We start from the raw sequence: 15,133 nt of genomic DNA, 5'->3' as shown, positions 1-15,133 counted from the left end.
TGAGATGAAGCTTTCTCCCAGGGACCCTCATGAAAGAAGGCACAGTGTACCATGGTGGATGCTGTCTTTCGTAAAGTTCTGACAACAGTTCCCACCAGGAACTGATGGGGCTTTTTCTAATAGTGTCCCTCACTGCAAGCTAGAGGCATAAAAGCAACTGTACGAGGACCCAAATCATACTGCCCTCATACAGAGCCCGCCGAGGGCCCCGACTGACCCCCAGTAGCAGCTGTAAAGCAGCGTTGCCTAAGAGAACTCTCCTCGATGGTGGAAATGTTCTATATCTGCACTGTCTAATACGGTAATCTTATAAGTTTAATTCTTATTTTAATTCATTTAGATGTAAATAGGCACATGTGGCTAGTGGCTATCATGTTGGACAGTGCAGCTCTAGAAAATGTCTGCACCGTATGTCTCCAACAGTTTTTCATGAAGAGTGTTTCCTGTGACTGAGATTTGGGAAGTTACAGGGTTAAGGGAATACTCAGAGCAGGGGACCATCTACCTCTGAGAGCATTTCTGAGTCTGCTGCAACGTGGAGGAGACTGGGCAGTAGAGGCCTCCCAGCTCTATGCCGTCAGGCAGATGTACTCCTGTTACAGAATGTTTTGAGATGTAAACACTACCAGTACATGTCAGTATGTGTATTTTTGGTTAGAAATTGTAATCTGTGTTCTGATGCTCTAATTTATTTGTACCTTACAGACAAACACATCATTTGAACAACTTTTTTTTTTTTTTTTTAAATAATACTGCCAACCTTCTTTTCTGTTCAACATCTGAGATGCTGAAATATTTTGGAGAAAAATGACACAAACACATAAATTGGCATTTCTTTAAATTCCTGGTTTCTGATCTCAACTGGGCCCTTGAAGCTTTCTTGTGATCCTTCCACAGGTGTCCTTCATCCCTTCGTCCCTTCCATTCTCATCTCTGGGGGGAGCGGGCCTTTTCCAAAATAACCCACCTGGGTGACTATGAGAGGTGATCAACATTAGCAAGAGAGAAGTTGCCTCTTCTTTAGGTGATCCTTTCTGAAGGCCCCTGCTAGGATGGGCACAAGCATGGCTCTCTCCGGGCTCAGACACAAGGGGTACAGTGGTTTCTCCAGTCTGCCGCAGAGGAAAGGCAGGGTGGAGCTGGGACCCTGAAAGGAGGGCAGAGACACGGACAAAGAAGAAAAGAGATGACCAGGGGAGAAAGGACTTTTGAGTTTCCAGCTGAGGTGGAGTCTGACTGGACTGGAAGGTGATCTAATGGGCAACAGTTAAGAAATATATTGTCCCAGTCATTGGATTTGATTGTATTTATGACTGACTATGAGCAAGATTGGGTCTCTATGGTAATAGACTACATAGCTTCTGGATGATGTGGGACAAAACGGCAAGGTTACATATGTTTTCCTAATCCACTCTCTCTTTTACTTTTCCCAGGGACTGTCTTCAACCTTTCATGGTCTCCTTTCATATGCCCATCAGTAGGTCACATTTTTACTTCACTGAGAAACTAGAAACCTTCAGATGGCACCTCCCTCAGTTTCTTGAACAGCCATTACAGCTGCAGTAAGGCATCCCCATCAGTCCTTCTCTCTTTCCATTCTATCACAGTGAAAGAGTCTCCTACTCTTCTTTACAATTAATTATTCCAGCTGTATTCTGCATCCCTCTACTCGTTATTCCTAGGATCTTGCTCCATTAATTACCCCATTTCTGGCCTATATGTTCAATATTGTTCTTTCTTATATTTTTTCACTTATCATCTTTAGCATTTAAGTATGCTCAAATCTCTCCTATATTAAAAAAGGCAATTCCTTCAACTTCACAGGCCCCTTTAGCTATTACCTCTATCTCTCTCCTGCCCTCTAGTTCCAAGATTCTTCAAAGAATGCCTACTTGCCCTAACATCACTTGCTCACTCCATTCATTCCCTGACCAGTGCAATCTGGCACCTGTTCCCACTAGTCCATTGAAGCTGCTGTTTTCAAGACCACCAGTGACCAGGTGGTCACTGCATCTCACTATATTGCTTATCTTAATTGACTTTCCTGAAGAGCTCCCTCTTCTTTGTGCATTTATCTCCAAGATGCCCAATCCAGAGACCTGGGAGACATTCTCAACTCTCTCTACCACCTTCCATTCTGGACATTTGTTGATCACCTCCCTAGCATGCAGTCCTCTCTTATTCTTTTTACTAGCACTCTGAAATTTCCCACCACATAGTCTGGTTGAGATTGACTCTATCTCATCTCCAGGAAAGGTCCCTGATTTTTAATCCAGTCAGCATGTCCCATCTTCCTGGCTGCAGTGTTGCCTCAAAGATGGGTAAATAACAAAAGTCAGGCCAATCAGGATCACTAAGACTCAATTCCAAAACTGTTGCTTAAGCCATCAGAGAATTGGACTTATTTCCTACCAGACTTGAGGTATATAGCTTCTGGAGTTTCTGGCAGCTATCTTGGGAACACAAAAAAGAGGCTTGCCTGAGAGTAGAGCAGAGCTGGCATTGAGGAAGGAAAATAGAGAAATGGAGAAGGAAAAAATAGGTCCTGGTCATAAACCTTGAGTGCTGGATAAAGTCTTTCCTGAAGCTCCAGATCTATTCCCCAAATGCTCAGTTTTCTCAGCCAGTAAATTCTCTTTTTGTGTTTAAGCCATTTTGGATCAAGCTTCTAATTCTATAATCAGAAAGAGTTCTAACTGACATAGCCCTTACGTCTAAATCACTTCTCTAAATGTTATCTATAATATTTTGCAAGTCTGTTTAAAATCCTTAATGAGAAATCCTTTAACGAGATTTACCGAGCAAGCTCAACTCAAACTAACTTAACAATGAGGAAACTATTGAATTTCATAACAGGAAGTTCCACGGTAGGAAGACTTCATGGCTGATTGATTCAACCACTCAATGACGTCACCAGGATCCTGGTTTTTTTTCTCTTTCTGCTATGACATCTTCAGTGTTGGCTTAATCATTTGGGCTGGTAACAGGATGGATATAGCAATGACTCATCCAGACATGACACCTAGAGGGTGAAGAAGAAAGTCTTTCTGTGGTTCTTTCTTACCACTGGGGAAGTCTTTCCCTGAAGCCCTCCAGCTGACTTCCCCTTGGCTAGGATTGGTCACAGGCCAATTCCTGATAAGACACCCTGGAGCAGTGGGCTTCTCTTCAGTCCCATGGCTATATATAAGGGAGTCCTGTTAGGGAGAAAAGAGAGAGGATTGGAAGCTCAGGAGGAAACCAGCGGGGGCCACTACCATGACGAACAAGGTGCTTCCTGACCTGGCTTTGCCAACTTCTCTGGCTTCATTTTCTGCCTCTCACCTCCTTACACTCGACCCTCCAGCTCCACTGACCTAAGTTTTGTTGTTCTTAGCATGTTATGGACTCACTTGTACATTTAGGGCCTTAAAGTATGCTGCTGCCTTTGTTCTAGAAGGCACTCCCATGTCCATACCTTCTACTCATCTTTTAGGATTCATCTTACTTGTTACCTGTTATTTCTCCTGAGAAACTTCCCTCACTCCCAAGGCTGGTTAGGGGCCAGTCTTCTACACTCGTGATGCCCCTCTGCCTGCCCCATTAAAGCATTTGTCATATCGCATTGTAATTACCTGTTTACATCTTTGTCTCCACAACTAGAATGTGACCTCCCTGAGTGCAAGGATTCCTTCTTGGTCTCTGATGTATTATACAATGATTGAGGCATAGTAGGTGCTCAATAATTATTTTTTAGTGCATTTCTAAATGCCATAGTTCTCTTCTCCAAGTTGTGAACCTGCCCGAAAATTTTTATGAAGTTCAGTGTCTCAACATTTTCTTTTATGGTTTATGTATCTGTGTTCTAAGTTGTAAAGATTTTCTTCTGTGTTTCCTTTTGGAAGTTAAATAGTTTTAGCTTTTACATTAAGGTCTGTGATCCATGCTGAGTAACTTTTGTGTAAGTGTGAGATAAGTGTAAAGATTTATGGATATCCAGTTGTTCCAGCTCCATTTGTTGAGAAGACTATCTTTTTCCTGTTTAATTACCTTGTCACCTTTGTTGAAAATCAATTGACCATATAAGTGTGGGTCTATTTCTGCACTTTCTATTCTATTCTATGGATCTATATGTCTCTCTTTACCCCAATACTGCACTGTCTTGATTATTGTAGCTTTATAGTAAGTCTTAAAATGAAATTGTGTAAGTCCTACAACATAGTTCTTTTTTAAACTTCTTTTATTCTAGGTCCGTTGTGTTTTCATGTAAGTTTTAAAGCCAGCTTTATTTTAGAATCAATTTCTGTGAATAAGCCTGTTGGCATTTTGATTGAGGTTATGTTTGGGGAGAACTGACATCATAACAATATTGAGTCTTCCAATCCATGATACATTTTTTCATTTATTTAGGTCTTCTTTATTTTCTCTCAGCAATGTTTTGTAGTTTTCCACGTACAGGTCTTTTATGTAACATATTTTGTTACATTAATCTGTAAGTATTTTATGTTTTTTGATGTTATTGTAAATGGTAGAGATACTACTGATTTTTTATATATTCACCTTGTATCTTTCAGTATTACTAAATTTACTTAATATTTCTAGTAACTTTCTTGTAGAATCTTTAGGATTTTCCACAAACACAATCCTGCCATCTAGGAATAAGAACAGCTTTACTTCTTCCTTTCCAATCTGTGTGCCTTTTACTTCTTTTTATTTCTTTATTGCACTGCTAGGACCTCTGATAGACAGTTGAACAGAAGTGATAAGCCTGAATCTCATTGCCTTGTTCCTGATCCTAGGGGGAAAGTGTTCAACCTTTTTACCATTAAGTATGATGTTTGCTGCAGTTTATTTTGTAGATGTCCTTTATCAGGTTGAGGAAGTTCCTTCTATTTCTAGTGGGCTAAAAGGTTTGTTTAGTTTTAATCGTGAATGGATGTTGAATTTTGTTGAATAGCTTTTCTGCTTCTATTGAGAATCTCCTGTGATTCTCCTAATAGAGCACACTGCACTGACTCATTTTTGCATATTCAAGCAGCCCAGCCTCCTGGAATTCTGCCCTATCTACCCATGTACAGTTCAGTGTTCAGCAACAGACTCGGGGGGACCCCCTGGAGATTTCCAGGGCTTTTTTTATACGTAGCTTCTTCTTCTCCAGTCTTTGGCCCATAACTTTCAGCCACCTTAGCCTCACCAGACTCCAATCTCTGTGTCCTCAACTTAGTGTGATTGCCAAGCTCTGCTTGGGTTCCATCTCCCCAATAGCTTCTGGAAAGTACCTCTAGGCAAAAAGCCAGGGTGATCATAGAGCTCACCTCATTTGTTTCTCTTTTGTAAGAGATGTCAGTTCTGCTCTGCTATTGTCCAGTGCTGCGTTGTGCATTTTATCCAGTTTTCCAGCTTTTAATGGTGGGAGGGAAAGTCCAGTACCAGTTATTCTGCTATGATTGGACACTGAAGTTGGCTGTAAGGATTCCTGATGGTAGGCATTACGTTTGTTCTTTTCTCTGATTCTTGAATATCTAGGGACTGCTTTGTCCGTGGTGAATGTTTATTAAAGATCTGTCTAACTCAATGCTTCCTGACCTTTTTGTTCACTTTCTCTTGAAGCTGGGATTTCTTTGAGCTTCAACTCTAGGCCAGGCACTGATCAGTGCTCAGCTTATGAAACAGGTATTATATTTTACAAATAAAGAGATGAAGATGTAAACTGATCAAGTGACTTGTCCAAGATCAGAGTGATTGGATTAGAACTCATCTTTGATTTAAAAGCCTAGGCCTCTGTTTTAGTGTAATCTCCCTTTGAAATTTTGATAAAAATCACTTATAGACTTGGTCCTCAGAGATAAGATTATTGACAGGTACAAAAAATGTGTATACAATTTCAGAAGGTTCACAGACCTGCAAAGCTCATCCACAGATAAGCCCAATCACAAACGCCAGCAAGAGAACCCCTGGCTACTATAGCCATCCATACCACTCATTGTCATCTGAAACCCTTGGTGAACTTCTGAGCTCTCCTTCCTGCCTCCTGGTGGTTCTATATTAACTTTTACAATTATACCTCATACCATGTAAGACCACTATTGCCCTGCTGTGACACTGCCCTCAGCAAGATCTAAGGTGGGTCCACATGGGCCTATCCTTGCCTGGTGAGACTACTTCTTCTCATGCCATGTCTTGCCTCACCCCTACATAACACTTAAGAAAAAGATCCCAAGAAGGAGGGTATATTTAGAACTAGTTTCACATTTTCCCATCAAAGATCATCCGAACTAATTCTATCATACTCACCTCCAAGTTTATCCCAAACATGCAGGGTCTGATCACTCGCATGGTCCCTCCCCACAAGTGAGCCCATGGTATTGCCGGGCAATCCTACTACATTCCCTTGTCCTTTCACTTTCCTATTCTTCTGGGTGGTTATTTCACATTTTTTCCTGCCAACTTCTAAGACCTCCTTCCCATCCTTGCTTTCAGCTGATGACTTTGCTTCCCTTTTTACTGAGAAAATTGCTTCTGACTGCACAAGCGAATGTCTACAAACTCCCACTAAACCACTTGCTTCTGAACTTTGCTCTCTCTCTCCCGTTTCTGTAGACCAACTGTCCCTTTCCAAGGCCAACCCTTCTTTTGGATCTTAGATCCCATTCTCCTTTTGCCTTCTCAAGAACATTGCTCCAATTTTTCTCTTTCTACTGCATCAACAATTTTTCCTTTTCTACTGAATCATTCCCATCAGCGTACAAACATATTGTAATAGCTCTCATCTTTAAAGAAAAAGTCTTGTCACTCTTCATCTTTCTTCAGCTACTACTCCATTTTTCTTTTCGCTATTGATCACCCAACTTCAAGAGTTTTGATTTTGCCCACTGTAATCAGTTTTTCTCTCTCAATCTCTTTGAACTCAATTTTTCTAAATCCAATAGTCAATTCTAAGTTCCTCATTCCACTCATCCTATTAGCAGTATCCAACAAAACTGATCTCTCTCTCCTTCTTAATACACTGTACTCAGTTGTTTTCACACTCCCCAACTCTCCTGGTTTGCTTATCTGACCAGTTACTCTTTCTCAGTCTTCTTTGCTGCCTCTTCCTTCTTTTATTGGCCTCTAAGAATTAGGACACCCTGAGGTGCAATTTCTGAACATATGCTCTTCTCTTTCTACCGTGACGTCCAAATGCTCTGGCTTTAGCTACCATCTACCCCAATGGTTCCCAATGGGGGTGATTTTGCCACCCAGTGGACATTTGGCAATGTCTAGAGACATTTTTCGTTATCACAAATGGGAGCAGGTGTTTCTGGCAGCTAGTGGATAGAGGCCAGGGATGCTGCTGAACATCTGAAAATGCACAGGACAAAATAAAGATGCCCTCCACAACCAAAAAGTATCCAACCCAAATGTCACCAGTGCCACAGTTGAGAAACCCACAGTTGATTACCCAGATCTCCTCTCTGAAGTCTAGACACATATGCCCAACTTCTCACTCAACATCTTCATTTGCATATTTAACAGACAGCTCAAACTTAACAAGTCTCAATGTGAAGTTTGGATTCTCTCTGCCTCAGGCCAGGTTCCCTAGGACACAGACCCTGAGACAGGACTTGTGCTTTAATGGAAGGTGCGAGCCCCGGGCAGTGAGAGTAAAGGACAAGGGAAGTGAGATAGGGAAGGAGAGGGTGCAAATACCAGGTGGTGTGGCACCAAGCTGGCCACTGCTTCACGAGCCACAAAGAGATACAGCCCTGTCTCCAGACCATGTGGTTGCTTGTCCCTGAAATGAATTAAGGGGGAGGGAATTTATCTACAGGCTCCATCCTATCTCGTATCTCCCACTGGGCAAGCTCCCACTGGTCCATTTAATGCTTCCACATGGCTGTGTTGCTCACCTGGACCTTTTTGTGGTGTTGAGAAATCCTGATTCCACTCATTGCTGTGTGGTCAACCTCAGGAGGCAGGACTCTGTTGCCCACACAGAGCTGGCTGTTCCAGCAGCAGCTGAGGCAGGGCAAGTGGCCACAGGGCAAGAAGAATGGAGAGGTGGAGAGAATCTGAGGAGAGGCCTCAACTGCTCAATACAGTAATAATTAAGATGTACAAGGTCCCAGACTTTGTGTAGCTCACATTCTGGTGGGAGAGAAGCTGTCCAATCCACTCCTCCAGTAAATGACATCACCATCCACCTAGATACTAAGGCTACAAACCTAGGAGATGTTTTTTTTTTTTTTTTTTTTTTTTTTTTGTGAGGAGATCAGCCCTGCGCTAACATCTGCCAAGCCTCTTTTTTTCTTTTTGTTGAGGAGGACTGGCCCTGGGCTAACATCCATGCCCCTCTTCCTCCACTTTGTATGGGATGCTGCCACAGCATGGCTCAACAAGCAGTGTGTTGGTGTGCACCCAGGATCGGAACCGGCGAACCCCGGGCCGCCTCAGCAGAGCACGTGCACTTAACCGCCTGCACCACCGGGCCGGCCCGGAGACGTCCTTGAAATATTTCTTTCCCCCACGGCCCAAATCCTGCCATCTCTACGTTCAAAATGTAATCCTATTCCAACCCCTTCTCACAAGCCTACTACTGTCTCCCGAGTCTAAGCCATCATTGCTTCTGCAACTTAACCTCCAAACTTGCACTTTGTTTCCAGTAGCCAGAATAATCTTTAAAAATGGCAAATCATGTAATGTTAGTATATGGAGCCAAGTCCTCCAATATCTTCTCATTGCACTCAGAATAAAGTGAAGTATTGTTACAGTGGCTTAAGAGGCTCTGCATGATCTGGCCCCTGCCTACTCTTCTGACCTGCTTTCTACACTACTCTTCCTTGGTCACTTCTTTCTAGCCACGCTGGCCCTCTTTTGTTTCCCAATATGCCAAGCTTGTACTTGGCTGGGGGCGGAGGCCTTTGCATTTGCCTCTACTTCTATCTTTCTGATCTCCCCATTCCTTCTCTCTCTCTTCTTGAAGTTCTTTATTCAAGTGTTACCTCTGCAGAGAGGCCCTTCCTATGCATCCAAACTTATATTTGTCACTCTCTACCCCTCTGCTTAATTTTCTTTACCTAAGATTATAAAATGTATGGTTTATTTATTGTCTATCTCTCCCACCAGGATGTGAGCTCTGTGAGGGCTAGGACCTCATATGTCCTAGTTATGACTATGTCTCCAGCACTAGAACATGTCTGACACATAGCTAGGGTGGAGCAAATATTTGTTGAATGAATAAATATCTTCAGACCCTTATCAATGATGGGCTTACATCAAGAATGATGAATGACCATGTGCTAGCTGGACAACTTTCTTCCAATTCCTTGGGAGTCCAGTTGTGCTCTAAGCATATCTGCTAGGGAGGTTGAAACCTCCAGATCTTATTATGCCCTCTAATAAAACCCTGAATTTAGGAAGCTGGGATCCCATGCAGTCTGCAAGCCTCTTCTAGTAAGGCAGTCTCCAAATGCTGAATCAGGGCAAGTGCATCCACATGAGGCTAGGGAGATGACAGTCTTAGGGGCACTTAAAAGAAGGAAGGGGGCTACAGGCAGAGGGAGGGACAAGAACAGGGTAGGGGAGCCAGTATTCCTAGGACATGGTCAGAAAATGTTTATCAGATCTAGCAGGGTTATCTCCCTAGTGCTGTTAACAGCAGCAGCAGCAATAGCAGCAGCAGCAACAAAAATAAGGCACTGGACCAGCGCAGAGCTTCCTGTTTTATGTCCTTAATTTTTTTTACAATAAAGCAGTAGTGCAGAAAGCTAGGGAACCGTGGAGTTAGTGGGATACAGGAATACGTGTGCCGAAGGCGGGGAAAAGGCAGCGTTCAATATGAGAAAGAGGAGATTAAGAGAAGTCATTGCTAATAAAAGAAAAGCTGGGGTATGGATCCAGCAGAGCAGAGCGGAGGGAACAAACACTTTTATTTTTCTGAAAGGAATGCTGGCGTCTGAATCTGGAGGAGGGACTTAACTAGCTCTCTACCCAGGATTGTTGCACTGCCTGGGCTTTCCACTAGCCACGATAGAGTGCGGGGGCGGGGGGAGATGCAATCATTGGCTTTGATTAAAGAGGTGGCTAGTGTGGGCGGGAGGCAACAAGACCCGTGGTGGTGCGAAGGGGTGGTACCAACGCAGCGGGGGAACCAATCAGCGGCGACTCCGGGTTCTTCAGCCTCCTCAGAGACTCAGCAGCAGTTGAAGTACCCGAGCTGCTGGCTGCCTCTGGCGGGCTGCAGGCGTGGAGGCGCAGCGCCTTTGGGGGCGCAGCTGGAGCCGCACTCCCAGTGCACCGCGCACGCCCCCGGCTGGTCCTGCCCTGCGCCTCTGTGCGGACCCTTTCCCGAAGAAGTTGCAAGCCTTGCAAATGGCCCTGTGGAGGCACTAGGCCAGGATAAGAGGCTGCGGGAAGAGGGACGTAGGTGGGAGGTGGGCAGGCGACTTGCTTCTCAGATACGTCCCAATTAGCACCAAGTTGGCAGACAACCCCACAAACCCACCAAGCCTTAGATTGCCCACAAGTCACATTCTCCGTATTTTACAATAATCTTATAGTGAAAACTTCAACTCCCGTCGTAAGTCAAAGAGGGACAGACTCTTAGCACCACCGCCTCGCAGTAACGCTACACAGAACAAACTCAGGTGATCCTCAACCGCAGAGCTCTACCCAAAGTCGGCATCTCTCCGAGAAGCTGGGCTGGCCCTGTAGAGAGCCCCCTGCCGGAGGGGCGGATGGCGTGCAGAGCGTGGCGCCCGAAGCGGATTATTGTGGGACTGCACGAACGCAGACCCATCCGAGGAGTTTTGCCAGGAACACCACCGCCTGCATTGCGTCGGACCTGACCATTTACAATGTGAAATTCCCGGGGAAGGTCGCGGCCAGGGACCGTGCGTGTGCGGGGCTGTGGACCATAAGGGAGGTAGAATTAGTGGTCGGCTTTTCTAGCAGGAGAAGGAAAAGGCCGTGCTGGCAAGGGTGGGAACTGAATGACAACCCCCCTGTGCCAAGCCACCCCCTCATATTTTCCGTCTACCTCCCCGCTCCTGCCCTCCCCCGCCCTCCCCAACCCACGCCCGGGTGGGCCAATCGCTGCTGCGCATTCCAGGCGCTTTCTCAGGTTTCTGCTGATCTTGCAGCGCCCAGAAATGGACCGAGCGGACCCGCCGCCGCACGCACCCTGCCCCACTCGGAGCTCCTAACGGCTCCCGGCGCGCAGCAGAGCCTCGGCGAGAGCCACGCTGGGGTGCGGGAATCTGAGGGGACCCGAGAGCCATGTAGATCCAGGCTCTTGCTCGCTCGCCTCCTTCGGGATCGATTCAAGGGCTCCCACAGTGTTAGGAGGGGGCGAGAGTGCTGTTTATCGTCATTTGCTTCAGAGCTTCGGGAGAGGGTGGCATTTTGCTTTTCTGCCCCGCATCCTCCGGAACTCCCTGCACCAGAGAGAGGACAGCGTCTCTAGGTTGCTGGCAACGGGTGAGAATGGGGGTAGGGGATGGACATTTCTGCCGTAGCTGCTCAGTAAAGCGACTGTCCACCTAAGGGCCGTAGGACGAGGGGGCGAGGGCGGCGAGTTTGCCCCGGCGCCTCTCGGATGCTGCGGCGGCGGCGGCCGCGGCTCCCGCCCGGGTACTGCAAAGGCGACCTGCCGCATTCCGACTCGGGCTCTCCGCCGACTCAGCACTGCCCCTGCGCCAAGCCTGCCGGCCAGGTAGGGAGCTCCCCATTTGGGGCTGCAAAAGCGGGGTTTGGGGCGACCGGGTGCGGGAAGCCGAGGGTGTGGGGATGCTGCCTGGGATCTGGAGCTCCCTCAGCGTCTCTCGGCGCTTTTCCGATCTCTAGTTTAACGAAGTTGTAACCAGATCGGCTGTTGGGCATTGGGGAAAGTGGGATGGAACAGCCCCAAACTTGGATTTCGGGGTGTCTGCGTGTGTCTGTCTGTGTGTCTGTGATAACCCTAGCAAAAGTCCAGTGCTGTCTAAAAAAGCTAGAGGTCTGTGCTCTTCAGTGTCTGTAGGTCCGTCCCATCTGAATGCTTCTGATTTTCTACCCCCATATCACTTTCTATTTCTCTGCAGCGTCCATCGATCGCCCCGGTGGGAGCTTAGAAGGCGGCAGGCGAAGAGGGGTAGAAGGGGGGAGAGCCGAGGAGAAGCAGAGGGGGTGGCAGGCGAGGGGATCTGCTGAGCTGGCTCTGCACCCGGTCCTAGGAGGGCTCGCGGAGGGGAGGGGAGGCCAGGGTGACACCCGAAGCGATGGCCCGGTCCGCTAGAACGGCACTGCGTTAAGGCACCTCGGAGCAGGAAGAAGTACCAACCCTCCCCCCGACCCCACCCCTCCGCAAAAAGCTGCACCCTGGCTACAGGCAAGGGGGATTCCAAACTCAGTAAAGGCAGGGTGGAGGGGAAGGTAACGAGAAGCGAAGTCACAGATCTCTGGACCTGCTCGCTTTGAAGCCCCTCCCCCTGAGCGTGGGGGAGACGCGCACTCCGGTGGGGGGGGCGCTCGGGTCCCCCCCACCCCTCCTCTCTCGCTCGTTTCCACCTCGGGCTCTCTCCCGGTCTCTCACCCCTACCCTCCGTTTGCACCATGACGGTGATGTCTGGAGAGAACGTGGACGAGGCTTCGGCCGCCCCGGGCCACCCCCAGGATGGCATCTACCCGCGGCCGGCCGACCACGACGACCACGAGTGCTGCGAGCGCGTGGTGATCAACATCTCCGGGCTGCGCTTCGAGACGCAGCTCAAGACCCTGGCGCAGTTCCCCAACACGCTGCTGGGCAACCCTAAGAAACGCATGCGCTACTTCGACCCCCTGAGGAACGAGTACTTCTTCGACCGCAACCGGCCCAGCTTCGACGCCATCCTCTACTACTACCAGTCCGGGGGCCGCCTGCGGAGGCCGGTCAACGTGCCCCTGGACATGTTCTCCGAGGAGATCAAGTTTTACGAGCTGGGCGAGGAGGCCATGGACAAGTTCAGGGAAGACGAGGGCTTCATCAAGGAGGAGGAGCGCCCTCTGCCCGAGAAGGAGTACCAGCGCCAGGTGTGGCTGCTCTTCGAGTACCCCGAGAGCTCGGGGCCCGCCCGGGTCATCGCCATCGTCTCCGTCATGGTCATCCTCATCTCCATCGTCATCTTTTGCCTGGAGACTCTACCCGAGCTGAAGGATGACAAGGACTTCACAGGCACCATCCATCGCATCGACAACACCACGGTTATCTACAACTCCAACATCTTCACGGACCCCTTCTTCATCGTGGAAACCCTGTGCATCATCTGGTTCTCCTTCGAGCTGGTGGTGCGCTTCTTCGCCTGCCCCAGCAAGACGGACTTCTTCAAAAACATCATGAACTTCATCGACATTGTGGCCATCATTCCCTATTTCATCACCCTAGGCACCGAGATAGCTGAGCAGGAGGGAAACCAGAAGGGCGAGCAGGCCACTTCGCTGGCCATCCTCAGGGTCATCCGGTTGGTAAGGGTTTTTAGAATCTTCAAACTCTCCCGCCACTCTAAGGGCCTCCAGATCCTGGGCCAGACCCTCAAAGCTAGTATGAGAGAGCTAGGGCTGCTCATCTTTTTCCTCTTCATCGGGGTCATACTGTTCTCTAGCGCAGTGTACTTTGCCGAGGCGGAAGAAGCTGAGTCGCACTTCTCCAGTATCCCCGATGCTTTCTGGTGGGCGGTGGTGTCCATGACCACTGTAGGATACGGTGACATGTACCCTGTGACAATTGGAGGCAAGATCGTGGGCTCCTTGTGTGCCATCGCTGGTGTGCTGACAATTGCCCTGCCCGTACCTGTCATTGTGTCCAATTTCAACTATTTCTACCACCGAGAAACTGAGGGGGAAGAGCAGGCTCAGTTGCTCCACGTTAGCTCCCCTAATTTAGCCTCTGACAGTGACCTCAGTCGGCGCAGTTCCTCTACTGTCAGCAAGTCTGAGTACATGGAGATCGAAGAGGATCTGAATAATAGCATAGCCCATTACAGACAGGCCAATATCAGAACTGCCAATTGCACCGCAGCTAACCAAAACTGTGTTAATAAGAGCAAGCTACTGACTGATGTTTAAAAAGCCAAGCAAACAAACAAAAAAACCCCACTTAGCAGCTTGAAAGACTTGAAACACAAAACAAAACAAAAACCATAGTGACCCATGTCACTCTTTGTAGATACTTGATACGCTCTATTTAACTGTCAATGCATTGTTGCATTGCGGATTTTGGGGGTGATGAACCAGAAGCTTTCAAGATCCATGAAAAAAAGAAACTATTTTCTTTTTATTAAAAAAATGGGAAGAGAAAGTGTATTTTCTAAAGCTGGTTTAAAAAAATTCAGTCCGTGAGCTAGTCTAGGTAAAATAAGACTCATGTGCTTCCGCATACTGAAACATTTTTAATCCTTTGGCTTCTTTGATTTTTTTCTTTTAACTAAAAATCAGATGATCACTTAGGAGTAGAAAAGTAAAATTTGCACGGAACTCCAATATAAAATCTTTACAAACTGCACCGCACAGTTAAGACAGTGCATCTGATGTATTATCTGTAACATGACATACCAGCCAAGATGGACAATGAACAAACGTTTTTATTTTGATCAACTGAACTGCATATCACAAGGGGAAAAAATTACTTGAGACTGGTTCACAAAGCACCTTATGCATCTGATACTGGTCCTGATCTGTAGGGATTTTCCCTCTGCCCCATTCCCTTTCTAATCCAAACTGTTCTCTAAGAAAAAGAGAACTGAGTTAAATTAATTGATTCATCTGCCCTGCTGCTAAGTTTCTCAACTGCAGATGAACAAAACACAGGTCTTTTCTCCCCAGTCCTGCACCCTGACCCCTGGCCTCCAGAACTGGATATAAAACCTTAGCCTCCTTTTTGCAAGACAGCACAAATGGCGTTAAATGTAAGCATGTTTGAACCTGATAATATTTATTTTGTAATCGCATGCTGAGACCGTTAACTCAGACAATAGAGGATAAGCTTACGTTGGAATTGACTCTTCTAAAAATAGATCCTTTTTCATTTGCATTCACCAAAAGTGCACTCCTTCATTTATTAACTATTTTATTAGTGAATAAAGTACTGTATTTAAGTGCATATGTTAGTCAGACGGGAACAATAACTTTTTGGAGCTCACAGCATGTTCTCTTATTCAGCATT

General features: G+C 46.8%; 1 protein-coding gene across 1 annotated transcript; it reads left to right on the top strand.

Annotated features, from left to right (window-relative positions):
• The first annotated feature begins 12,226 nt into the window (after positions 1-12,226).
• Positions 12,227-14,217, top strand: KCNA1 (potassium voltage-gated channel subfamily A member 1). Its single transcript, XM_058557607.1, has one exon. The coding sequence runs from the start codon at positions 12,550-12,552 to the stop codon at positions 14,035-14,037; it is 1,488 nt and encodes a 495-aa protein (XP_058413590.1). The 5' UTR covers positions 12,227-12,549; the 3' UTR covers positions 14,038-14,217.
• The last annotated feature ends 916 nt before the right edge of the window (positions 14,218-15,133 follow it).

Source organism: Diceros bicornis, chromosome 17, assembly GCF_020826845.1.
Source record: "Diceros bicornis minor isolate mBicDic1 chromosome 17, mDicBic1.mat.cur, whole genome shotgun sequence".
Classification (NCBI taxonomy): domain Eukaryota; kingdom Metazoa; phylum Chordata; class Mammalia; order Perissodactyla; family Rhinocerotidae; genus Diceros; species Diceros bicornis.
This window is presented reverse-complemented; position numbering and strand designations above follow the sequence as displayed.

Excerpts from the sequence above, each read along its gene's own strand:
- KCNA1 (XM_058557607.1), top strand. The coding sequence starts at position 12,550 with ATGACGGTGATGTCTGGAGAGAACGTGGACGAGGCTTCGGCCGCCCCG.